Source organism: Hippoglossus stenolepis, chromosome 14 (assembly GCF_022539355.2).
Source record: "Hippoglossus stenolepis isolate QCI-W04-F060 chromosome 14, HSTE1.2, whole genome shotgun sequence".
Classification (NCBI taxonomy): domain Eukaryota; kingdom Metazoa; phylum Chordata; class Actinopteri; order Pleuronectiformes; family Pleuronectidae; genus Hippoglossus; species Hippoglossus stenolepis.
In genome coordinates this window covers 1,871,525-1,895,627 of record NC_061496.1, presented here as the reverse complement: position 1 = coordinate 1,895,627, position 24,103 = coordinate 1,871,525, and the positions used below count along the sequence as shown (strand labels likewise).

Sequence of the window (24,103 nt, the reverse complement as noted above, 5' to 3'; positions counted from 1 at the left end):
ATTTTTTTTTATTTGCTGTTGACCTCAAAATAATTTTTGCGTGTTATGTCATTGAAGAAATTGATTAAAGATATATAGTATTGTTCTCTATTGTGTGTTGTGCTGTATTGTTGATGTTCTTTAGCAACATTACCACACCTCCTGTTGTTGAATTGATGGCACAGCCTCTCTATTTATATCTCTGGCCTTTAGAAATCAAAAGTATGTTCTTCAGGTAGGTAATAAAGCTTCTCCCACAGATGCTTCACATATGTGAAATGTTTGCATGGGTGGGAACTGTTTCTGTGTGAGGCGCGTAAACAATGGGAAATAATAAATTTCCCTTTTGGAGACTGAAGTGGAAGTCTTCCTCATCTGCATGCCGAAGTGTCCTTGGGCAAGATACTGAACCCCTCATAGAAAAAGTGCTGCCCATAGATGCACCGTCATTTTACACATTGTCCCTATATTCACTCGTGGAAATAGTATTACAGCAGGATAAACAATAACCTGCAAAACCTCAGCTTCTGCCGACTTAACATTAGAAACTACAAAACAGAAACTTAAAGTAAAATAAAGGTTTGTGGTGTTTTGTTAAAACTGCTTCATTTTTCATATACTGTCTAAAATGTTCTTTTATCTCCTTTCCTGCACAGGTTGACAGCAGACTAGTTGCTGCTGTGAGGACACTGACAAAATAAGAAAACACTGGATTACAGACAGCATGCATGGAAAGGGAGAGGGGGGACCCTGGTCCAGAACCTCTGTGTCAAGTGAGTGTTAATATTTCTTCTTGTAAAGTCAAACAAATGACAACACAGAGACAAAGAATGACCAAAAAGGCTGAAAGATACGCAAAATACTTTAAAGTGATGCAAATAGGACACAACCACAAAGAGACAAAACAAGTATGAAGATACAAATAAGGCACTTCAGGGACAGAAATATGATTAAAGGTTTGTGAGAAGCTGCCACACCTGTTTCTTTATTATCCTTATGCAAGATTCACAAATATGTTCAACATGATTTTCTTGCTAAACCAGTCTGTGCATTTAGAGCGATTCTAACATAGCCAATAAAAGTGCGTCATTACATTCATCCCTAAATACTTGCATGTGCCCTTTCAACACAGGAGATCACACCTTGACAGCACATTCACAAGTTATGTCAGAACAATATGATAGAACTAAAATAGTTAGAGGATAACTTCAGTGACAGCACAGAGTCGACACTCATAACACAACCACAAGTGCTGCTGACTGAGAGCGCCGGTGGACTAGTGGTAGAAAAGACTGACATCAGACTGGAAGGTCACTGACAAAAACATACCTGGATATGGACCAGACCGGGATCTGTTCAAATCCAAGAGACTCTCACTACGCTACTGAATCAGTGCCCCTGAGCAAGGAACCTTACTCCCCCAACATCTGCTCCCCGGCTGCCCACTGCTCTGTGTGTTCACTGTGTGTGTTGTGTCCTGCTGTGTTCACACGGATGGGTCAAAAGCAGAGGACAAATTTCCCCCATTTGCATGTAGTGTGTCTATGCATGTGTGTGGGACCAAAAAAGGAATCTTGAATGTGGAATCTTGGAGGAATCTTGAATGTGAATTTAGGGACACTGGTATGAGTGATCTGTGTTAAGCAAAAACATTTGACAGAACTTTTGTGCTGATTTGGGCACTGCTTTCAAGAACGCCCCAATTAGTGCAAACCATGGACTGTTGTTGTTGCAAGATGTTCAGCAAAAGGTTTTGGAGGGTGTAACTGGTTTGATTGGGCCTCATCTACCATTATCTTCTTCAGAATATTTTTTAATTTGTTCTTCAGACGTTTCCTAATAAAACTCAGTGTTCTTATACTGATGAATGCCAATATCTTCGGGAAGTTCCTAATTTGCATATAGGCAAACGTCCTGCCAATGCCCATAATATGGCATGCGACTGCAGTGCCGTGTGCACACAGAGAAATAGAAACTGAAAAGGATATTTAAGAGGTCAAGAAAATACAATACTCGTGCTTTTAGCAATCCTTGAAGAACTCTATCTTCTTAAAGCGTTCATTAAATAAATATGGTTCTTAATGAAACCCTTAGTCTTACAAAGAACCCTTGCAAATTATTTGGTCAAAAAGGTTCTTCAGAAGCAAATAGTTCTGGATACAACCAAAGCCTCTCAGGAAGAATCATTTTAAATTATTTTCCAAATTTAACTGAAAGCCAGTGAAGTGAAGCTAATTCAGGAGAAATGTGAACGTTCCTGTCTGGACACTTGCTGCAGAGTCTTTGAAGACTTACTGGTGGGACCGATCACAGGGAATTACAATAGTCAAGCCTGGTAACAAAGGCACGGACTAAACCTTCTGCATCTCTGCTCCCTCTTTTTTCTTTGTCAACATCTGCCCCACTGTGGTATTTTTAAGTAACTGCATCAGGTGGATGTGAAGCGTGTCATTCAGCTTCCAGCATCGACTGAGCTGTGTTGACTGATACAAGCTTTATCAAATAGATTTAAAAAAGTGTAACTGAATAATTATCTGACCACTCACTGTAATGCACCAAACAATATTATCATCAATTTAGTAACTGGGTCACACACAGAAACTGTTTTACTGTTTTTAAAGTTACTGTTGTAAACTGAAAGAATATTACAAATTAAGTCAAATTGAATTTGTTATGAGATTTGTAAAAAGTAGACAAAAATCTAAAATCTATTGCTGGTGATAAAGTCGTCATCACCATCCACACCTCAATGAATCGTTTCCTGTTTTAGCCTCATGACCGACCCCGAAGAACAAACTCATTGCTATATTTCCACAAGTTGATGTAAAGATGTTTACACACTAGTGGATGTTGTGGATCCAGCAGTGGAGGAGAAGGAGTAGATGAGGTCTGCCAAAGCTGAAAGCTGTACATGTAAAAGTTGTCTGACATGACATTTAATAAATAATAACTTTTGTTTCTATAGCACTAATCTAAACAAGGTCAAAAATTACTTTGGAATAAAACACAACAAGACAACAAAAATAAGAATTGTTGAATTTAAAAATCAGACATTAAAATGCTTTCTAGGAAAGCATTTTAATGTCTGATTTAAACATAAGCAATTATTTTAATAACAGGTGAATTGCTGGCTAATCTGCTCAGGTAAGGATTCTTAGACTCATTAGGTCCTGGTGACAGAAGTCTACTCATCCTTGGTTACAAGCCTTGATTTAGGAACTACTAGAAAGTGTTGGGAGGAAGAACAGTTCGGAGCAAAGGGAGTTAGTAGTTCTGTAATATAACTGGGGACTCAGACCATGCTGAGCTTTAAGTTTACTACAAGGAGTTTTAAACGGGTTATGAAATGGTCTCATCTTAAAATTGTTGCTTCTTTATGACCTACAACAGCAAATCAGACAGTCAGGGAGAAAATTGGCTTCTTCTATAAACTATTGTCAATGTCTGTGATCGGGTCAGATTTCCCGCAAGGATTTACGGCAATCAGGTCGGAAAAGCATATATTTATATTTCCACCGCCGTGGGGTTCAGTTTCAACACTTCTTTGATCCTGCGTACCTCAGAGAGCACCGGCATTACCATCCCACCAGCAAAACAACGCAGGCGGCTGAGGGGAGAGGAAACAGAAACTCGTACAGACCAGCGCTTCCGACACTGTTCCTCGCCAACTCCAGGTCTCTTACAAACAAGATGGATTCTATCAGAAGGAGAATTACACCTCATTGTGTGACTATCATCACAGAGACCTGGCTGAACAACCACAACCCGAACGCTGCGATCGAAGTAGCCACCTGTTCTGTTTACAGAGCGGACCGAATGACGGACGCAGCTGGTGCACAGCCGCGGACATTGTTTCCAAACACTACAGAAAGTTTTGAGGCACTATGTTCATTTAAAAGACGGGATAGTACATTGTCGAAATATGTGTTTATTTTACACACGAAGAGGAAGGTGTCATGGTCCACTCCCTGGCCTCCGTGTGTGTGTGTGTGAATGAATGAGCACTTATATGTGTGGTATGCCTAGTATGTGTGAGTGTGATTGGTACAGGTCTGGGCGTGGGTGGGGTTTCCCTCTGCGGGTCATCACCTCTAATCACCTGCTGCCGTGTGTGTGTGTGTGTGTGTGTGTGTGTGTGTGTGTGTGTGTGTGTGTGTGTGTGTGTGTGCGTGCGTGCGTGCGTCATGGTCTGTACGCCACTCACCTCCAGATTATACAGTCTGACAGTATTGGCGTGAAATCCTGCTTCGTATTCATGCTGTGGTCAGCCTGCTTCCACTTTGTGTCCCTGCTCATCCCAGGTGACTAATCAGCCAGCTGGTTAGTCACCTGTCCGTCCTGCCTGTGTCCTGTCTGCCAGTTTCTTGCGGAGCCACTGGGCTTCCTCTGCTGTCGTGCCACAATTCAGCCATTCCATCCCACGAGACTTCCTGTACCAATACCATTTATCATCTTTGAATAATTAGTAAACTTTTGCTATGCTGCCAGTCGTTGTCTGAGCCGTGTTGGGGTGTAACTCCGGCTCCACCCGTAGAAGAAGAAGCATGTGACACATCCTGCTGCTGATGTATGCAAATACTGTATTTATGTCCAACTGTAGAATAGAAATGGTTTCTCTACTAAAGCATCTGGGAAAACTTAACATTTGTTATTTGATGAAGCTGGTCCCGATATGATTTTATCAGAAAGAAGATTGACAGCAGAAATAACGTTTATTTTTCAATAGTTTAATGAATGATTACAACATATAACGCAGTAAATATTTTCTTCTTTTGTGTAATAACACACATTTATCATCATTCCCATCTTTTGTGGCCTCAATCAAATGTGAAAGCAATTTGTGTCATATACAAAACAGTAACCACAAGTATTTTCCTACATTTTCACCATGAGTAAAGTCTGAAGAAAAGCAATAAATTAATGAATTAATCAAGAGAATTAAAAGAAACAATGGTATTTTATTTGATTATAAACTCGCACCTGTACTGAGTCACATTGGCATCAATATATAAGTGTAAAATAATATTAAATAGTGGAAAAATAAAAGAAAAAACTTCTACAAATGACTCAAGGTCCACTTGAAGCATGAAATAAAGCTTTAAATAAATGTTAAATAATTAATATGATGACAATTATTCCTGAAGTGTGACTTTCATTTATGCCATAATTTAGTATTATAATATTTTTAAATAAGGTATCATAGTTTTACAGTTTGCAAAAAAAGTTAAATAAGATCAAATGTATAACAGTATTCAGTCCACTTCATATTTAAACACAGATTTGTGAAGAAATCCCCAGAGAGAATGTTCCAGTGAAACTATTTATGTTTCACTTAAATTAAGGCTAATAAATATAATAAAAGTTAAGTTAAAGTTTTGTACGTGTGTCTGTATCATTGGTGCTGACTTAGCTCACTTTAACTTCACCCTATCCCCTTTTGACTAAATAGGTATTTTATAATCTGTGTGACTACCAATCAAAGATGGCAGCAAGTAAACCAAAGACCAGACTTCTAAAGGTTCTCTCAGAGTCCTTCCAGTGGATTCAAAGGTTCATCCATATTTGTTCTGAACTCTAAAATAGGATGAAAACGAGGAGTCCAATCAGCAGATGCAGCATTCCCATTCTGACACAACAGGCATCACTGGCAGTGGTTGTTGTAGTTGGGGTAGTGGTTGTTGGGGTAATGGTTGTTGTTGTTGGGGTCGTGATTGTTGTCATTGGGGTCGTGATTGTTGTCGTTGGGGTAGTGGTTGTTGTCGTAGGGGTAGTGGTTGTTGGGGTAGTGGTTGTTGTTGTTGGGGTCGTGATTGTTGTCATTGGGGTCGTGATTGTTGTCGTTGGGGTAGTGGTTGTTGTCGTAGGGGTAGTGGTTGTTGGGGTAGTGGTTGTTGTTGTTGGGGTCGTGATTGTTTGTGTTGAATGGGGTAGTGATTGTTGTCGTTGGAGTAGTGATTGTTGTCGTTGGAGTAGTGGTTGTTGTAGTTGGGGTAGTGGTTGTTGGGATAGTGGTTGTTGTGTTTGTTGTCATTGAGTCGTGATTGTTGTCGTTGGGGTAGTGGTTGTTGTAGTTGGGGTAGTGGTTGTTGTCGTCAGGGTAGTGGTTGTTGGGGTAGTGGTTGTTGTTGTTGGGGTCGTGATTGTTGTCATTGGGGTCGTGATTGTTGTCTTGGGGTAGTGGTTGTTGTCGTTGGAGTAGTGGTTGTTGTAGTTGGGGTAGTGGTTGTTGTTGTTGGGGTCGTGATTGTTGTCGTTGGGGTCGTGATTGTTGTCGTTGGGGTAGTGGTTGTTGTCGTTGGAGTAGTGGTTGTTGTAGTTGGGGTAGTGGTTGTTGTCAATGGGGTAGTGGTTGTTGTCGTTGGAGACGTGGTTGTTGTCGTTGGGGTAGTGGTTGTTGGGGTAGTGGTTGTTGTTGTTGGGGTCGTGATTGTTGTCGTTGGGGTCGTGATTGTTGTCGTTGGGGTAGTGGTTGTTGAAGTTGGGGTAGTGGTTGTTGGGGTAGTGGTTGTTGTTGTTGGGGTCGTGGTTGTTGTCATTGGGGTCGTGATTGTTGTCGTTGGGGTAGTGATTGTTGTCGTTGGGGTAGTGATTGTTGTCGTTGGAGTAGTGGTTGTTGTAGTTGGGGTAGTGGTTGTTGTCAATGGGGTAGTGGTTGTTGTCGTTGGAGACGTGGTTGTTGTCGTTGGGGTAGTGGTTGTTGGGGTAGTGGTTGTTGTTGTTGGGGTCGTGATTGTTGTCATTGGGGTCGTGATTGTTGTCGTTGGGGTAGTGATTGTTGTCGTTGGGGTAGTGGTTGTTGTAGTTGGGGTAGTGGTTGTTGTCAATGGGGTAGTGGTTGTTGTCGTTGGAGGCGTGGTTGTTGTCGTTGGGGTAGTGGTTGTTGTTGTTGGGGTCATGGTTGTTGTTGTTGGGGTAGTGGTTGTTGTCGTTGGGGTCGTGGTTGTTGTAGTGGGGTCGTGGTTGTTGTCGTTGGAGTAGTGGTTGTTGTTGGAGTTGTGGTTGTTGGGGTAGTGGTTGTTGGCATTGTGGTCGTGATTGTTGTCGTTGGGGTCGTGGTGGTTATAGTTGGGGTAGTGGTTGTTGTAGTAGGGGTAGTGGTTGTTGGGGTAGTGGTTGTTGTCGTTGGAGTAGTGGTTGTTGTTGTTGGGGTAGTGGTTGTTGTTGTTGGGGTAGTGGTTGTTGTTATTGGGGTAGTGGTTGTTGTTGTTGAGGTAGTGGTTGTTGGGGTAGTGGTTTTGTTGTAGTGGCTGTTGTTGTTGGGGTAGTGGTTGTTGTAGTTGGTGTAGTGGTTGTTGTCATTGGGGTAGTGGTTGTTGTTGTTGGTGCAGTGGTTGGGGTAGTTGAGCTTGTGGATGTTGTTGTTGGGGTAGTGGTTGTTGTAGTTGGGGTAGTGGTTGTTGTCGTTGGGGTAGTGGTTGTTGTCGTTGTGGTTGTTGTAGTTGTGGCAGTGGCAGCAGCAGTTGTGGCAGTGGCAGCAGAAGTTGGGGCAGTGGTTGTTGTAGTTGGTGCAGTGGTTGTTGTAGTTGTTGTACTGGTAGTTGTAGTTGGGGTAGTGGTTGTAGTTGTTGGGGTCGTGGTTGTTGTAGTTGGGGTCGTGGTTGTTGTAGTTGGGCTCGTGGTTGTTGTAGTTGGGGTAGTGGTAGTTGTAGTTGGGGTAGTGGTTGTTGTTGTCCGGGTAGTGGATGTTGTAGTTGGGGTTGTTGTTGTTGGGTTAGTGGTTGTTGTAGTTGGGTTTGTTGTTGTTGGGGTAGTGGTTGTGGTTGTTGGAATTGTGGTTGTTGTAGTTGGGATAGTGGTTGTTGTCGTTGGGGTTGTGGTTGTGGTTGTTGGGGTAGTGGTTGTTGTCGTTGGGGTAGTGGTTGTTGTCGCTGGGGTTGTTGTTGTTGGGGTAGTGGTTGTAGTTGTTGGGGTAGTGGTTGTTGTCGTTGGGGTCGTGGTTGTTGTAGTTTTGTTTGTTGTTGTTGGGGTAGTGGTTGTGGTTGTTGGGGTAGTGGTTGTTGTTGTTGGGGTAGTGGTTGTTGTCGCTGGGGTTGTTGTTGTTGGGGTAGTGGTTGTAGTTGTTGGGGTAGTGGTTGTTGTAGTTGGGGTTGTGGTTGTTGTAGTTGGGGTAGTGTTGGTTGTCGTTGGGGTCGTGGTTGTTGTTGTTGGAGTAGTGGTTGTTGTAGTTGGGGTAGTGGTTGTTGTAGTTGGGGTAGTGGTTGTTGTTGTTGGGGTTGTGGTTGTTGTAGTTAGGGTAGTGGTTGTTGGGGTAGTGGTTGTTGTAGTTGGGGTTGTGGTAGTTGTAGTTGGGGTAGTGGTTGTTGTTGTTGGGGTTGTGGTCGTTGTAGTTAGGATAGTGGTTGTTGGTGTAGTGGTTGTTGTAGTTGGTGTTGTGGTTGTTGTAGTTGGGGTTGTTGTTGTTGGGGTAGTGGTTGTAGTTGTTGGGGTAGTGGTTGTAGTTGTTGGGGTAGTGGTTGTTGTTGTTGGGGTAGTGGTTGTTGTCGTTGGGGTAGTGGTTGTTGTCGCTGGGGTTGTTGTTGTTGGGGTAGTGGTTGTAGTTGTTGGGGTAGTGGTTGTTGTCGTTGGGGTAGTGGTTGTTGTCGCTGGGGTTGTTGTTGTTGGGGTAGTGGTTGTTGTCGTTGGGGTCGTGGTTGTTGTAGTTGGGGTCGTGGTTGTTGTAGTTGGGGTAGTGGTTGTTGGGGTAGTGGTTGTTGTAGTTGGGGTAGTGGTTGTAGTTGTTGGGGTCGTGGTTGTTGTAGTTGGGGTAGTGATTGTTGTCGTTGGGGTCGTGGTTGTTGTTGGAGTAGTGGTTGTTGTAGTTGGGGTTGTGGTTGTTGTAGTTGGGGTAGTGGTAGTTGTAGTTGGGGTTGTGGTCGTTGTAGTTAGGATAGTGGTTGTTGGTGTAGTGGTTGTTGTAGTTGGTGTTGTGGTTGTTGTAGTTGGGGTTGTTGTTGTTGGGGTAGTGGTTGTAGTTGTTGGGGTAGTGGTTGTAGTTGTTGGGGTAGTGGTTGTAGTTGTTGGGGTAGTGGTTGTTGTCGATGGGGTAGTGGTTGTTGTCGCTGGGGTTTTGTTGTTGGGGTAGTGGTTGTAGTTGTTGGGGTAGTGGTTGTTGTCGTTGGGGTAGTGGTTGTTGTCGCTGGGGTTGTGGTTGTTGGGGTAGTGGTTGTAGTTGTTGGGGTAGTGGTTGTTGTCGTTGGGGTAGTGGTTGTTGTCGCTGGGGTTGTTGTTGTTGGGGTAGTGGTTGTTGTCGTTGGGGTCGTGGTTGTTGTAGTTGGGGTCGTGGTTGTTGTAGTTGGGGTAGTGGTTGTTGTAGTTGGGGTAGTGGTTGTAGTTGTTGGGGTCGTGGTTGTTGTAGTTGGGGTAGTGATTGTTGTCGTTGGGGTCGTGGTTGTTGTTGGAGTAGTGGTTGTTGTAGTTGGGGTTGTGGTTGTTGTAGTTGGGGTAGTGTATTGTAGTTGGGGTTGTGGTAGTTGTAGTTGGGGTAGTGGTTGTAGTTGTTGGGGTAGTGGTTGTTGTTGTTGGGGTAGTGGTTGTTGTCGCTGGGGTTGTTGTTGTTGGGGTAGTGGTTGTAGTTGTTGGGGTAGTGGTTGTTGTAGTTGGGGTCGTGGTTGTTGTAGTTGGGGTAGTGGTGGTTGTCGTTGGGGTCGTGGTTGTTGTTGTTGGAGTAGTGGTTGTTGTAGTTGGGGTAGTGGTAGTTGTAGTTGGGGTAGTGGTTGTTGTTGTTGGGGTTGTGGTTGTTGTAGTTGGGGTAGTGGTTGTTGGGGTAGTGGTTGTTGTAGTTGGGGTTGTGGTAGTTGTAGTTGGGGTAGTGGTTGTTGTTGTTGGGGTTGTGGTCGTTGTAGTTAGGATAGTGGTTGTTGGTGTAGTGGTTGTTGTAGTTGGTGTTGTGGTTGTTGTAGTTGGGGTTGTTGTTGTTGGGGTAGTGGTTGTAGTTGTTGGGGTAGTGGTTGTAGTTGTTGGGGTAGTGGTTGTAGTTGTTGGGGTAGTGGTTGTTGTCGATGGGGTAGTGGTTGTTCTGGGGTTTTGTTGTTGGGGTAGTGGTTGTAGTTGTTGGGGTAGTGGTTGTTGTCGTTGGGGTAGTGGTTGTTGTCGCTGGGGTTGTTGTTGTTGGGGTAGTGGTTGTAGTTGTTGGGGTAGTGGTTGTTGTCGTTGGGGTCGTGGTTGTTGTAGTTGGGGTCGTGGTTGTTGTAGTTGGGGTAGTGGTTGTTGGGGTAGTGGTTGTTGTAGTTGGGGTAGTGGTTGTAGTTGTTGGGGTCGTGGTTGTTGTAGTTGGTGTAGTGATTGTTGTTGTTGGGGTCGTGGTTGTTGTTGGAGTAGTGGTTGTTGTAGTTGGGGTTGTGGTTGTTGTAGTTGGGGTAGTGGTAGTTGTAGTTGGGGTTGTGGTAGTTGTAGTTGGGGTAGTGGTTGTTGTTGTTGGGGTCGTGGTCATTGTAGTTAGGATAGTGGTTGTTGGGGTAGTGGTTGTTGTAGTTGGGGTTGTGGTTGTTGTAGTTGGGGTTGTTGTTGTTGGAGTAGTGGTTGTTGTTGTTGGGGTAGTGGTTGTTGTCGTTGGGGTAGTGGTTGTTGGGGTAGTGGTTGTTGTAGTTGGGGAAGTGGTTGTTGTAGTTAGGGTAGTGGTTGTTGGGGTAGTGGTTGTTGTAGTTGGGGTAGTGGTTGTAGTTGTTGGGGTCGTGGTTGTTGTAGTTGGGGTAGTGGTTGTTGTAGTTGGGGTTGTGGTTGTTGGGGTAGTGGTTGCAGTTGTTGGGGTAGTGGTTGTTGTCGTTGGGGTAGTGGTTGTTGTTGTTGGGGTTGTTGTTGTTGGGGTAGTGGTTGTAGTTGTTGGGGTAGTGGTTGTTGTCGTTGGGGTCGTGGTTGTTGTAGTTGGGGTCGTGGTTGTTGTAGTTGGGGTAGTGGTTGTTGGGGTAGTGGTTGTTGTAGTTGGGGTAGTGGTTGTTGTTGTTGGGGTCGTGGTCGTTGTAGTTAGGGTAGTGGTTGTTGGGGTAGTGGTTGTTGTAGTTGGGGTTGTTGTTGTTGGGGTAGTGGTTGTAGTTGTTGTGGTAGTGGTTGTTGTCGTTGGGGTAGTGGTTGTTGTCGCTGGGGTTGTTGTTGTTGGGGTCGTGGTTGTTGTAGTTAGGGTAGTGGTTGTTGGGGTAGTGGCTGTTGTAGTTGGGGTAGTGGTTGTAGTTTTTGGGGTCGTGGTTGTTGTAGTTGGGGTAGTGATTGTTGTCGTTGGGGTCGTGGTTGTTGTTGTTGTTGTTGGAGTAGTGGTTGTTGTAGTTGGGGTTGTTGTTGTTGGGGTAGTGGTTGTGGTTGTTGGTGTAGTGGTTGTTGTCGTTGGGGTCATGGTAGTTGGAGTTGGGGTAGTGGTAGTTGTAGTTGGGGTAGTGATTGTTGTCGTTGGGGTCGTGGTTGTTGTTGTTGGAGTAGTGGTTGTTGTAGTTGGGGTAGTGGTAGTTGTAGTTAGGTAATGATTGTTGTCGTTGGGGTCGTGGTTGTTGTTGTTGGAGTAGTGGTTGTTGTAGTTGGGGTAGTGGTAGTTGTAGTTGGGGTTGTTGGTGTAGAGGTTGTAGTTGTTGGGGTAATTGTTGTTGTCGTTGGGGTAGTGATTGTTGTCGTTGGGGTTGTTGTTGTTGGGGTAGTGGTTGTTGTCGCTGGGGTTGTTGTTGTTGGGGTAGTGGTTGTAGTTGTTGGGGTAGTGGTTGTTGTCGCTGGGGTCGTGGTTGTTGTAGTTGGGGTCGTGGTTGTTGTAGTTAGGGTAGTGGTTGTTGGGGTAGTGGCTGTTGTAGTTGGGGTAGTGGTTGTAGTTTTGGGGTTCGTGGTTGTTGTAGTTGGGGTAGTGATTGTTGTCGTTGGGGTCGTGGTTGTTGTTGTTGTTGTTGGAGTAGTGGTTGTAGTTTTGGGGTCGTGGTTGTTGTAGTTGGGGTTGTTGTTGTTGGGGTAGTGGTTGTGGTTGTTGGTGGTGGTTGTTGTCGTTGGGGTCATGGTAGTTGTAGTTGGGGTAGTGGTAGTTGTAGTTGGGGTAGTGATTGTTGTCGTTGGGGTCGTGGTTGTTGTTGTTGGAGTAGTGGTTGTTGTAGTTGGGGTAGTGGTAGTTGTAGTTGGGGTAATGATTGTTGTCGTTGGGGTCGTGGTTGTTGTTGTTGCAGTAGTGGTTGTTGTAGTTGGGGTAGTGGTAGTTGTAGTTGGGGTTGTTGGTGTAGAGGTTGTAGTTGTTGGGGTAGTTGTTGTTGTCGTTGGGGTAGTGATTGTTGTCGTTGGGGTCGTGGTTGTTGTTGTTGGAGTAGTGGTTGTTGTAGTTGGGGTAGTGGTTGTTGTAGTTGGGGTAGTGGTGGTTGTAGTTGGGGTAGTGGTTGTTGTAGTTGGGGTAGTGGTTGTTGTAGTTGGGGTAGTGGTGGTTGTAGTTGGGGTAGTGGTGGTTGTTGTTAGGGTAGTGGGGGTTGTAGTTGGGGTAGTGGTGGTTGTAGTTGGAGTAGTGGTTGTTGTAGTTGGGGTAGTGGTGGTTGTAGTTGGGGTAGTGGTTGTTGTAGTTGGGGTAGTGGTGGTTGTTGTTGGGGTAGTGGTGGTTGTTGTTGGGGTAGTGGTTGTTGTTGTTGGGGTAGTGGATGTTGTAGTGGGGTTGTTGTTGTTGGGGTAGTGGTTGTGTGTTGTTGTTGTTGGGGTAGCGGTTGTGGTTGTTGGGGTATTGGTTGTTGTCGTTGGGGTCGTGGTAGTTGTAGTTGGGGTAGTGGTTGTTGTTGTTGGGGTAGTGGTTGTTGTAGTTGGGGTAGTGGTTGTTGTCGTTGGGGTTGTTGTTGTTGTTGGGGTAGTGGTTGTAGTTGTTGGAGTAGTTGTTGTTGTCGTTGGAGTAGTTGTTGTTGTCGTTGGGATTTGGTTGTTGTTGTTGGGAGTCGTAGTTGTTGTCGTTGGGGTCGTGGTTGTTGTCGTTGGGGTCGTGGTTGTTGTAGTTGGGGTAGTGGTTGTTGTCGTTGGGGTCGTGGTTGTTGTTGTTGGGTCGTGGTTGTTGTCGTTGGGGTCGTGGTTGTTGTCGTTGGGTCGTGTTAGTTGTAGTTGGGGTAGTGGAAGTTGTAGTTGGGGTTGTGGTTGTTGTCGTTGGGGTTGTAGTTGTTGTAGTTGGGGTCGTGGTTGTTGTAGTTGGGGTCGTGGTTGTTGTTGTTGGGGTAGTGGTTGTTGTTGTTGGGGTTGTGGTTGTTGTAGTTGGGGTAGTGGTTGTTGTTGTTGTTGGGGTTGTGGTTGTTGTTGTTGGGGTAGTGGTTGTTGTTGTTGGGGTCGTGGTTGTTGTAGTTGGGGTCGTGGTTGTTGTTGTTGGGGTAGTGGTTGTTGTTGTTGGGGTCGTGGTTGTTGGGGTCGTGGTTGTTGTTGTTGGGGTAGTGGTTGTTGTTGTTGGGGTCGTGGTTGTTTGGGTAGTGGTTGTTGTTGGGTAGTGGTTGTTGTAGTTGGGGTCGTGGTTGTTGTAGATGGGTTGTGGTTGTTGTAGTTGGGGTCGTGGTTGTTGTAGTTGGGGTAGTGGTTGTTGTAGTTGGGGTAGTGGTTGTTGTCGTTGGGGTCGTGGTTGTTGTTGTGGGTCGTGGTTGTTGTGTTGGGGTGTGGTTGTTGTAGATGGTGGTTTTGTAGTTGGGTAGTGGTTGTAGTTGTTGGGGTAGTGGTTGTTGTCGTTGGGGTCGTGGTTGTTGTAGATGGGGTCGTGGTTGTTGTAGTTGGGGTAGTGGTTGTTGTAGTTGGGTGGTGGTTGTGGGTTGTTGTAGTTGGGGTAGTGGTGGTTGTAGTTGGGGTAGTGGTTGTTGTAGTTGGGGTAGTGGTGGTTGTTGTTGGGGTAGTGGTGGTTGTAGTTGGTTATGGTTGTGGGTTGGGGTAGTGGTTGTTGTAGTTGGGGTAGTGGTGGTTGTTGTTGGGGTAGTGGTGGTTGTTGTTGGGGTAGTGGTTGTTGTTGTTGGGGTAGTGGTTGTTGTAGTGGGGTTGTTGTTGTTGGGGTAGTGGTTGTTGTCGTTGGGGTCGTGGTAGTTGTAGTTGTGGTAGTGGTTGTTGTTGTTGGGGTAGTGGTTGTTGTAGTTGGGGTAGTGGTTGTTGTCGTTGGGGTTGTTGTTGTTGGGGTAGTGGTTGTAGTTGTTGGAGTAGTTGTTGTTGTCGTTGGAGTAGTGGTTGTTGTCGTTGGGGTCGTGGTTGTTGTCGTTGGGGTCGTGGTTGTTGTTGTTGGAGTAGTGGTTGTTGTAGTTGGGGTCGTGGTAGTTGTAGTTGGGGTAATGATTGTTGTCGTTGGGGTCGTGGTTGTTGTTGTTGGAGTAGTGGTTGTTGTAGTTGGGGTAGTGGTAGTTGTAGTTGGGGTTGTGGGTGTAGAGGTTGTAGTTGTTGGGGTAGTTGTTGTTGTCGTTGGGGTAGTGGTTGTTGTCGTTGGGGTCGTGGTTGTTGTTGTTGGGGTAGTGGTTGTTGTAGTTGGGGTAGTGGTTGTTGTAGTTGGGGTAGTGGTGGTTGTAGTTGGGGTAGTGGTTGTTGTAGTTGGGGTAGTGGTTGTTGTAGTTGGGGTAGTGGTGGTTGTAGTTGGGGTAGTGGTGGTTGTTGTTGGGGTAGTGGGGGTTGTAGTTGGGGTAGTGGTGGTTGTAGTTGGGGTAGTGGTTGTTGTAGTTGGGGTAGTGGTGGTTGTTGTTGGGGTAGTGGTTGTTGTAGTTGGGGTAGTGGTTGTTGTTGTTGGGGTAGTGGTGGTTGTAGTTGGGGTAGTGGTTGTTGTAGTTGGGGTAGTGGTTGTTGTAGTTGGGGTAGTGGTGGTTGTAGTTGGGGTAGTGGTTGTTGTAGTTGGGGTAGTGGTGGTTGTTGTTGGGGTAGTGGTGGTTGTTGTTGGGGTAGTGGTTGTTGTTGTTGGGGTAGTGGATGTTGTAGTGGGGTTGTTGTTGTTGGGGTAGTGGTTGTTGTAGTTGGGGTTGTGGTTGTTGGGGTAGCGGTTGTGGTTGTTGGGGTATTGGTTGTTGTCGTTGGGGTCGTGGTAGTTGTAGTTGGGGTAGTGGTTGTTGTTGTTGGGGTAGTGGTTGTTGTCGTTGGGGTTGTTGTTGTTGGGGTAGTGGTTGTTGTTGTTGGGGTAGTGGTTGTTGTCGTTGGGGTCGTGGTTGTTGTTGTTGGGGTCGTGGTTGTTGTCGTTGGGGTCGTGGTTGTTGTAGTTGGGGTAGTGGTTGTTGTTGTTGGGGTAGTGGTTGTTGTAGTTGGGGTAGTGGTTGTTGTCGTTGGGGTAGTGGTTGTTGTTGTTGGGGTCGTGGTTGTTGTCGTTGGGGTCGTGGTTGTTGTCGTTGGGGTCGTGTTAGTTGTAGTTGGGGTAGTGGTAGTTGTAGTTGGGATTGTGGTTGTTGTCGTTGGGGTTGTAGTTGTTGTAGTTGGGGTCGTGGTTGTTGTAGTTGGGGTCGTGGTTGTTGTTGTTGGGGTAGTGGTTGTTGTTGTTGGGGTTGTGGTTGTTGTTGTTGGGTAGTGGTTGTTGTTGTTGTGGTTGTGGTTGTTGTTGTTGGGGTAGTGGTTGTTGTTGTTGGGGTTGTGGTTGTTGTTGTTGGGGTCGTGGTTGTTGTCGTTGGGGTCGTGGTTGTTGTTGTTGGGGTAGTGGTTGTTGTTGTTGGGGTTGTGGTTGTTGGGGTAGTGGTTGTTGTTGGTGTAGTGGTTGTTGTAGTTGGGGTCGTGGTTGTTGTAGATGGGGTCGTGGTTGTTGTAGTTGGGGTCGTGGTTGTTGTCGTTGGGGTCGTGGTTGTTGTAGATGGGGTAGTGGTTGTTGTAGTTGGGGTAGTGGTTGTAGTTGTTGGGGTAGTGGTTGTTGTCGTTGGGGTCGTGGTTGTTGTAGATGGGGTCGTGGTTGTTAGTTGGGGTTGTGGTTGTTGTAGTTGGGGTAGTGGTTGTTGTAGTTGGGGTAGTGGTTGTTGTCGTTGGGGTCGTGGTTGTTGTTGTTGGGGTCGTGGTTGTTGTCGTTGGGGTCGTGGTTGTTGTTGGAGTAGTGGTTGTTGTAGTTGGGGTTGAGGTTGTTGTAGTTGGGGTAGTGGTAGTTGTAGTTGGGGTTGTGGTAGTTGTAGTTGGGGTAGTGGTTGTTGTTGTTGGGGTCGTGGTGTTGTAGTTAGGATAGTGGTTGTTGGGGTAGTGGTTGTTGTAGTTGGGGTTGTGGTTGTTGTAGTTGGGGTTGTTGTTGTTGGAGTAGTGGTTGTAGTTGTTGGGGTAGTGGTTGTTGTCGTTGGGGTAGTGGTTGTTGGGTAGTGGTTGTTGTAGTTGGGGTAGTGGTTGTTGTAGTTAGGGTAGTGGTTGTTGGGGTAGTGGTTGTTGTTGTTGGGGTAGTGGTGGTTGTTGTTGTGGTAGTGGTTGTTGTTGTTGTGGTAGTGGTGGTTGTTGTTGGGGTAGTGGTGGTTGTAGTTGGGGTAGTGGTTGTTGTAGTTGGGGTAGTGGTTGTTGTAGTTGGGGTAGTGGTGGTTGTAGTTGGGGTAGTGGTTGTTGTAGTTGGGGTAGTGGTGGTTGTTGTTGGGGTAGTGGTGGTTGTTGTTGGGGTAGTGGTGGTTGTTGTTGGGGTAGTGGATGTTGTAGTGGGGGTTGTTGTTGTTGGGGTAGTGGTTGTTGTAGTTGGGGTTGTTGTTGTTGTTGGGGTAGCGGTTGTGGTTGTTGGGGTATTGGTTGTTGTCGTTGGGGTCGTGGTAGTTGTAGTTGGGGTAGTGGTTGTTGTAGTTGGGGTAGTGGTTGTTGTAGTTGGGGTAGTGGTTGTAGTTGTTGGGGTTCGTGGTTGTTGTAGTTGGGGTAGTGATTGTTGTCGTTGGGGTCGTGGTTGTTGTTGGAGTAGTGGTTGTTGTAGTTGGGGTTGAGGTTGTTGTAGTTGGGGTAGTGGTAGTTGTAGTTGGGGTTGTGGTAGTTGTAGTTGGGGTAGTGGTTGTTGTTGTTGGGGTTGTGGTCGTTGTAGTTAGGATAGTGGTTGTTGGGGTAGTGGTTGTTGTTGTTGGGGTTGTGGTTGTTGTAGTTGGGGTTGTTGTTGTTGGAGTAGTGGTTGTAGTTGTTGGGGTAGTGGTTGTTGTCGTTGGGGTAGTGGTTGTTGGGGTAGTGGTTGTTGTAGTTGGGGTAGTGGTTGTTGTAGTTAGGGTAGTGGTTGTTGGGGTAGTGGTTGTTGTAGTTGGGGTAGTGGTGGTTGTTGTTGGAGTGGTGGTGGTTGTTGTTGGGGTAGTGGTGGTTGTAGTTGGGGTAGTGGTTGTTGTAGTTGGGGTAGTGGTTGTTGTAGTTGGGGTAGTGGTGGTTGTAGATGGGGTAGTGGTTGTTGTAGTTGGGGTAGTGGTGGTTGTTGTTGGGGTAGTGGTGGTTGTTGTTGGGGTAGTGGTTGTTGTTGTTGGGGTAGTGGTTGTTGTAGTGGGGTTGTTGTTGTTGGGGTAGTGGTTGTTGTAGTTGGGGTTGTTGTTGTTGTTGGGGTAGCGGTTGTGGTTGTTGGGGTATTGGTTGTTGTCGTTGGGGTCGTGGTTGTTGTTGTTGGAGTAGTGGTTGTTGTAGTTGGGGTAGTGGTTGTTGTAGTTGGGGTAGTGGTGGTTGTAGTTGGGGTAGTGGTTGTTGTAGTTGGGGTAGTGGTTGTTGTAGTTGGGGTAGTGGTGGTTGTAGTTGGGGTAGTGGTGGTTGTAGTTGGGGTAGTGGTGGTTGTAGTTGGGGTAGTGGTGGTTGTAGTTGGGGTAGTGGTTGTTGTAGTTGGGGTAGTGGTTGTTGTAGTTGGTGTAGTGGTTGTTGTAGTTGGGGTAGTGGTTGTTGTTGTTGGGGTAGTGGTGGTTGTTGTTGGGGTTGTGGTTGTTGTTGTTGGGGTCGTGGTTGTTGTAGTTGGGGTAGTGGTTGTTGTTGTTGGGGTAGTGGTTGTTGTTGTTGGGGTTGTGGTTGTTGTAGTTGGGGTAGTGGTTGTTGTTGTTGGGGTTGTGGTTGTTGTAGTTGGGGTAGTGGTTGTTGTTGTTGGGGTTGTGGTTGTTGTTGTTGGGGTCGTGGTTGTTGTCGTTGGGGTTGTGGTTGTTGTTGTGTAGTGGTTGTTGTTGTTGGGGTTGTGGTTGTTGGGGTAGTGGTTGTTGTTGGGGTAGTGGTTGTTGTAGTTGGGGTCGTGGTTGTTGTAGATGGGGTCGTGGTTGTTGTAGTTGGGGTCGTGGTTGTTGTCGTTGGGGTCGTGGTTGTTGTAGATGGGGTCGTGGTTGTTGTAGTTAGGGTCGTGGTTGTTGTAGTTGGGGTAGTGGTTGTTGTAGTTGGGGTAGTGGTTGTTGTCGTTGGGGTCATGGTTGTTGTTGTTGGGGTCGTGGTTGTTGTCGTTGGGGTCGTGGTTGTTGTAGTTGGGGTAGTGGTTGTTGTAGTTGGGGTAGTGGTTGTTGTTGTTGGGGTCGTGGTTGTTGTAGTTGGGGTAGTGATTGTTGTCGTTGGGGTCGTGGTTGTTGTTGGGGTAGTGGTTGTTGTAGTTGGGGTAGTGGTTGTAGTTGTTGGGGTAGTGGTTGTTGTCGTTGGGGTCGTGGTTGTTGTAGTTGGGGTCGTGGTTGTTGTAGTTGGGGTCGTGGTTGTTGTAGTTGGGGTAGTGGTTGTTGTAGTTGGGGTAGTGGTTGTTGTCGTTGGGGTCGTGGTTGTTGTTGTTGGGGTCGTGGTTGTTGTCGTTGGGGTCGTGGTTGTTGTAGTTGGGGTAGTGGTTGTTGTAGTTGGGGTAGTGGTTGTAGTTGTTGGGGTCGTGGTTGTTGTAGTTGGGGTAGTGATTGTTGTCGTTGGGGTCGTGGTTGTTGTTGGAGTAGTGGTTGTTGTAGTTGGGGTTGTGGTTGTTGTAGTTGGGGTAGTGGTAGTTGTAGTTGGGGTTGTGGTAGTTGTAGTTGGGGTAGTGGTTGTTGTTGTTGGGGTCGTGGTCGTTGTAGTTGGGATAGTGGTTGTTGGGGTAGTGGTTGTTGTAGTTGGGGTTGTGGTTGTTGTAGTTGGGGTTGTTGTTGTTGGAGTAGTGGTTGTAGTTGTTGGGGTAGTGGTTGTTGTCGTTGGGGTAGTGGTTGTTGGGGTAGTGGTTGTTGTAGTTGGGGTAGTGGTTGTTGTAGTTGGGGTAGTGGTTGTTGGGGTAGTGGTTGTTGTAGTTGGGGTAGTGGTTGTTGTTGTTGGGGTAGTGGTTGTTGTAGTTGGGGTAGTGGTTGTTGTTGTTGGGGTAGTGGTGGTTGTTGTTGGGGTAGTGGTTGTTGTAGTTGGGGTAGTGGTTGTTGTAGTTGGGGTAGTGGTGGTTGTAGTTGGGGTAGTGGTTGTTGTAGTTGGGGTAGTGGTGGTTGTTGTTGGGGTAGTGGTGGTTGTTGTTGGGGTAGTGGTTGTTGTTGTTGGGGTAGTGGATGTTGTAGTGGTGGTTGTAGTTGGGGTAGTGGTGGTTGTTGTTAGGGTAGTGGGGGTTGTAGTTGGGGTAGTGGTGGTTGTAGTTGGGGTAGTGGTTGTTGTAGTTGGGGTAGTGGTGGTTGTTGTTGGGGTAGTGGTGGTTGTAGTTGGGGTAGTGGTTGTTGTAGTTGGGGTAGTGGTTGTTGTAGTTGGGGTAGTGGTGGTTGTAGTTGGGGTAGTGGTTGTTGTAGTTGGGGTAGTGGTGGTTGTTGTTGGGGTAGTGGTGGTTGTTGTTGGGGTAGTGGTTGTTGTTGTTGGGGTAGTGGATGTTGTAGTGGGGGTTGTTGTTGTTGGGGTAGTGGTTGTTGTAGTTGGGGTTGTTGTTGTTGTTGGGGTAGTGGTTGTGGTTGTTGGGGTATTGGTTGTTTTGTTGGGTCGTGGTAGTTGTAGTTGGGGTAGTGGTTGTTGTAGTTGGGGTAGTGGTTGTTGTAGTTGGGGTAGTGGTTGTAGTTGTTGGGGTCGTGGTTGTTGTAGTTGGGGTAGTGATTGTTGTCGTTGGGGTCGTGGTTGTTGTTGGAGTAGTGGTTGTTGTAGTTGGGGTTGAGGTTGTTGTAGTTGGGGTAGTGGTAGTTGTAGTTGGGGTTGTGGTAGTTGTAGTTGGGGTAGTGGTTGTTGTTGTTGGGGTCGTGGTTGTTGTAGTTAGGATAGTGGTTGTTGGGGTAGTGGTTGTTGTAGTTGGGGTTGTGGTTGTTGTAGTTGGGGTTGTTGTTGTTGGAGTAGTGGTTGTAGTTGTTGGGGTAGTGGTTGTTGTCGTTGGGGTAGTGGTTGTTGGGGTAGTGGTTGTTGTAGTTGGGGTAGTGGTTGTTGTAGTTAGGGTAGTGGTTGTTGGGGTAGTGGTTGTTGTAGTTGGGGTAGTGGTGGTTGTTGTTGGGGTAGTGGTTGTTGTAGTTGGGGTAGTGGTGGTTGTTGTTGGGGTAGTGGTGGTTGTAGTTGGGGTAGTGGTTGTTGTAGTTGGGGTAGTGGTTGTTGTAGTTGGGGTAGTGGTGGTTGTAGATGGGGTAGTGGTTGTTGTAGTTGGGGTAGTGGTGGTTGTTGTTGGGGTAGTGGTGGTTGTTGTTGGGGTAGTGGTTGTTGTTGTTGGGGTAGTGGATGTTGTAGCGGGGTTGTTGTTGTTGGGGTAGTGGTTGTTGTAGTTGGGGTTGTTGTTGTTGTTGGGGTAGCGGTTGTGGTTGTTGGGGTATTGGTTGTTGTCGTTGGGGTCGTGGTTGTTGTTGTTGGGGTAGTGGTTGTTGTAGTTGGGGTAGTGGTTGTTGTAGTTGGGGTAGTGGTGGTTGTAGTTGGGGTAGTGGTTGTTGTAGTTGGGGTAGTGGTTGTTGTAGTTGGGGTAGTGGTGGTTGTAGTTGGGGTAGTGGTGGTTGTTGTTGGGGTAGTGGGGTTGTAGTTGGGGTAGTGGTGGTTGTAGTTGGGGTAGTGGTGGTTGTTGTTGGGGTAGTGGTTGTTGTAGTTGGGGTAGTGGTGGTTGTTGTTGGTGTAGTGGTTGTTGTAGTTGGGGTAGTGGTTGTTGTTGTTGGGGTAGTGGTTGTTGTAGTTGGGGTAGTGGTGGTTGTTGTTGGGGTAGTGGTGGTTGTAGTTGGTTGGTTGTTGTTGGGGTAGTGGTTGTTGTAGTTGGGGTAGTGGTTGTTGTAGTTGGGGTAGTGGTTGTTGTAGTTGGGGTAGTGGTGGTTGTTGTTGGGGTAGTGGTTGTTGTAGTTGGGGTAGTGGTGGTTGTTGTTGGGGTAGTGGTGGTTGTTGTTGGGGTAGTGGTTGTTGTTGTTGGGGTAGTGGATGTTGTAGTGGGGTTGTTGTTGTTGGGGTAGTGGTTGTTGTAGTTGGGGTTGTTGTTGTTGTTGGGGTGCTGTTGTGGTTGTTGGGGTATTGGTTGTTGTCGTTGGGGTCTTGGTAGTTGTAGTTGGGGTAGTGGTTGTTGTTGTTGGGGTAGTGGTTGTTGTAGTTGGGGTAGTGGTTGTTGTCGTTGGGGTTGTTGTTGTTGGGGTAGTGGTTGTAGTTGTTGGAGTAGTGGTTGTTGTCGTTGGGGTGTGGTTGTTGTTGTGGTCGTAGTTGTTGTCGTTGGGGTCTGGTTGTTGTAGTTGGGGTAGTGGTTGTTGTAGTTGGGGTAGTGGTTGTTGTTGTTGGGGTAGGTTGTGGTGTTTGTAGTTGGGGTAGTGGTTGTTGGGGTAGTGGTTGTTGTAGTGTAGTGGTTGTTGTCGTTGGGGTTGTTGTTGTGGTGGTTGTATTGGGGTAGTTGTTGTTGTGGGTGTGGTTGTTGTTGTTGGGGTCGTGGTTGTTGTTGTTGGGGTAGTGGTGTTGTAGTTGGGGTAGTGGTTGTTGTCGTTGGGGTCGTGGTTATTGTAGTTGGGGTAGTGGTTGTTGTCGTTGGGGTCGTGGTTGTTGTCGTTGGGGTAGTGTTGGTTGTAGTTGGGGTAGTGGTGGTTGTGGTTGGGGTTGTGGTTGTTGTTGTTGGGGTTGTGGTTGTTGTAGTTGGGGTCGTGGTTGTTGTAGTTGGGGTCGTGGTTGTTGTTGTTGGGGTTGTGGTTGTTGTAGTTGGGGTAGTGGTTGTTGTTGTTGGGGTTGTGGTTGTTGGGGTAGTGGTTGTTGTTGGGGTAGTGGTTGTTGTAGTTGGGGTCGTGGTTGTTGTAGTTGGGGTAGTGGTTGTTGTAGTTGGGGTAGTGGTTGTAGTTGTTGGGGTAGTGGTTGTTGGTTGGGGTAGTGGTTGTTGTAGATGGGGTCGTGGTTGTTGTAGTTGGGGTAGTGGTTGTTGTAGTTGGGGTAGTGGTTGTTGTAGTTGGGGTAGTGGTTGTTGTCGTTGGAGTGGTGGTTGTTGTAGTTGGGGTAGTGGTTGTTGTAGTTGGGGTAGTGGTTGTAGTTGTTGGGGTAGTGGTTGTTGTAGTTGGGGTAGTGGTTGTTGTGTTGGGGTCGTGGTTGTTGTTGGAGTAGTGGTTGTTGTAGTTGGGGTTGAGGTTGTTGTAGTTGGGGTAGTGGTAGTTGTAGTTGGGGTAGTGGTTGTTGTTGTTGGGGTGGTTGTTGTAGTTAGGATAGTGGTTGTTGGGGTAGTGGTTGTTGTAGTTGGGGTTGTGGTTGTTGTAGTTGGGGTTGTTGTTGTTGGAGTATGGGTTGTAGTTGTGGGTAGTGGTTGTTGTCGTTGGGGTAGTGGTTGTTGGGGTAGTGGTTGTTGTAGTTGGGGTAGTGGTTGTTGTAGTTAGGGTAGTGGTTGTTGGGGTAGTGGTTGTTGTAGTTGGGGTAGTGGTGGTTGTTGTTGGGGTAGTGGTTGTTGTAGTTGGGGTAGTGGTGGTTGTTGTTGGGGTAGTGGTGGTTGTAGTTGGGGTAGTGGTTGTTGTAGTTGGGGTAGTGGTTGTTGTAGTTGGGGTAGTGGTGGTTGTAGTTGGGGTAGTGGTTGTTGTAGTTGGGGTAGTGGTGGTTGTTGTTGGGTAGTGGTGGTTGTTGTTGGGGTAGTGGTTGTTGTTGTTGGGGTAGTGGATGTTGTAGTGGGGTTGTTGTTGTTGGGGTAGTGGTTGTTGTAGTTGGGGTTGTTGTTGTTGTTGGGGTAGGGTGTGGTTGTTGGGGTATTGGTTGTTGTCGTTGGGGTCGGGTAGTTGTAGTTGGGGTAGTGGTTGTTGTTGTGGGTAGTGGTTGTTGTATTGGGGTAGTGGTTGTTGTCGTTGGGGTTGTTGTTGTTGGGTAGTGGTTGTAGTTGTTGGAGTAGTTGTTGTTGTCGTTGGGGGTGGTTGTTGTTGTAGTTTTTATGTTTGTAGTTGGGTGTGTTGGGGAGTGGTTGTAGTTGGGGTAGTGGTTGTTGTTAGTGTTGTTGTTGTTGTGTGGTTGTTGTTGGTGTGTTAGTTGTAGTTGGGGTAGTGAAGTTGTAGTTGATTGTGGTTGTTGTCGTTGGGGTTGTAGTTGTTGTAGTTGGGGTCGTGGTTGTTGTAGTTGGGGTCGTGGTTGTTGTTGTTGGGGTTGTGGTTGTTGTAGTTGGGGTAGTGGTTGTTGTTGTTGGGGTTGTGGTTGTTGTTGTTGGGGTCGTGGTTGTGTCGTTGGGTGTGGTTGTTGTTGTTGGGGTAGTGGTTGTTGTTGTTAGGGTTGTGGTTGTTGGGGTGGTGGTTGTTGTTGGGGTAGTGGTTGTTGTAGTTGGGGTCGTGGTTGTTGTAGATGGGGTAGTAGTTGTTGTAGTTGGGGTAGTGGTTGTAGTTGTTGGGGTAGTGGTTGTTGTGTTGGGGTTGTGGTTGTTGTAGATGGGGTGTGGTTGTTGTAGTTGGTGGTTGTTGTAGTTGGGGTAGTGGTTGTTGTAGTTGGGGTAGTGGTTGTTGTCGTTGAGTTGTGGTTGTTGTAGTTGGGGTAGTGGTTGTTGTAGTTGGGGTAGTGGTTGTAGTTGTTGGGGTCGTGGTTGTTGTAGTTGGGGTAGTGATTGTTGTCGTTGGGGTCGTGGTTGTTGTTGGAGTAGTGGTTGTTGTAGTTGGGGTTGAGGTTGTTGTAGTTGGGGTAGTGGTAGTTGTAATTTGGGGGTAGTGGTTGTTGTTGTTGGGGTCGTGGTCGTTGTAGTTAGGATAGTGGTTGTTGGGGTAGTGGTTGTTGTAGTTGGGGTTGTGGTTGTTGTAGTTGGGGTTGTTGTTGTTGGAGTATGGGTTGTAGTTGTTGGGGTAGTGGTTGTTGTCGTTGGGGTAGTGGTTGTTGGGGTAGTGGTTGTTGTAGTTGGGGTAGTGGTTGTTGTAGTTGGGGTAGTGGTTGTTGGGGTAGTGGTTGTTGTAGTTGGGGTAGTGGTGGTTGTTGTTGGGGTAGTGGTTGTTGTAGTTGGGGTAGTGGTGGTTGTTGTTGGGGTAGTGGTGGTTGTAGTTGGGGTAGTGGTTGTTGTAGTTGGGGTAGTGGTTGT

The 24,103-nt window shown here is 46.8% G+C and overlaps 1 protein-coding gene across 1 annotated transcript; it reads right to left on the bottom strand.

The window, feature by feature from the left end:
- Positions 1–10,147: 10,147 nt before the first annotated feature.
- LOC124854683 (mucin-2-like) lies at positions 10,148–19,410 on the bottom strand (the record flags this gene model as incomplete). Its single annotated transcript, XM_047342927.1, has 2 exons — positions 10,148–11,031; positions 18,312–19,410. Coding segments are annotated over 2 exons (1,983 nt in total), but the record flags the coding sequence as incomplete, so codon positions are not given.
- Positions 19,411–24,103: the final 4,693 nt, after the last annotated feature.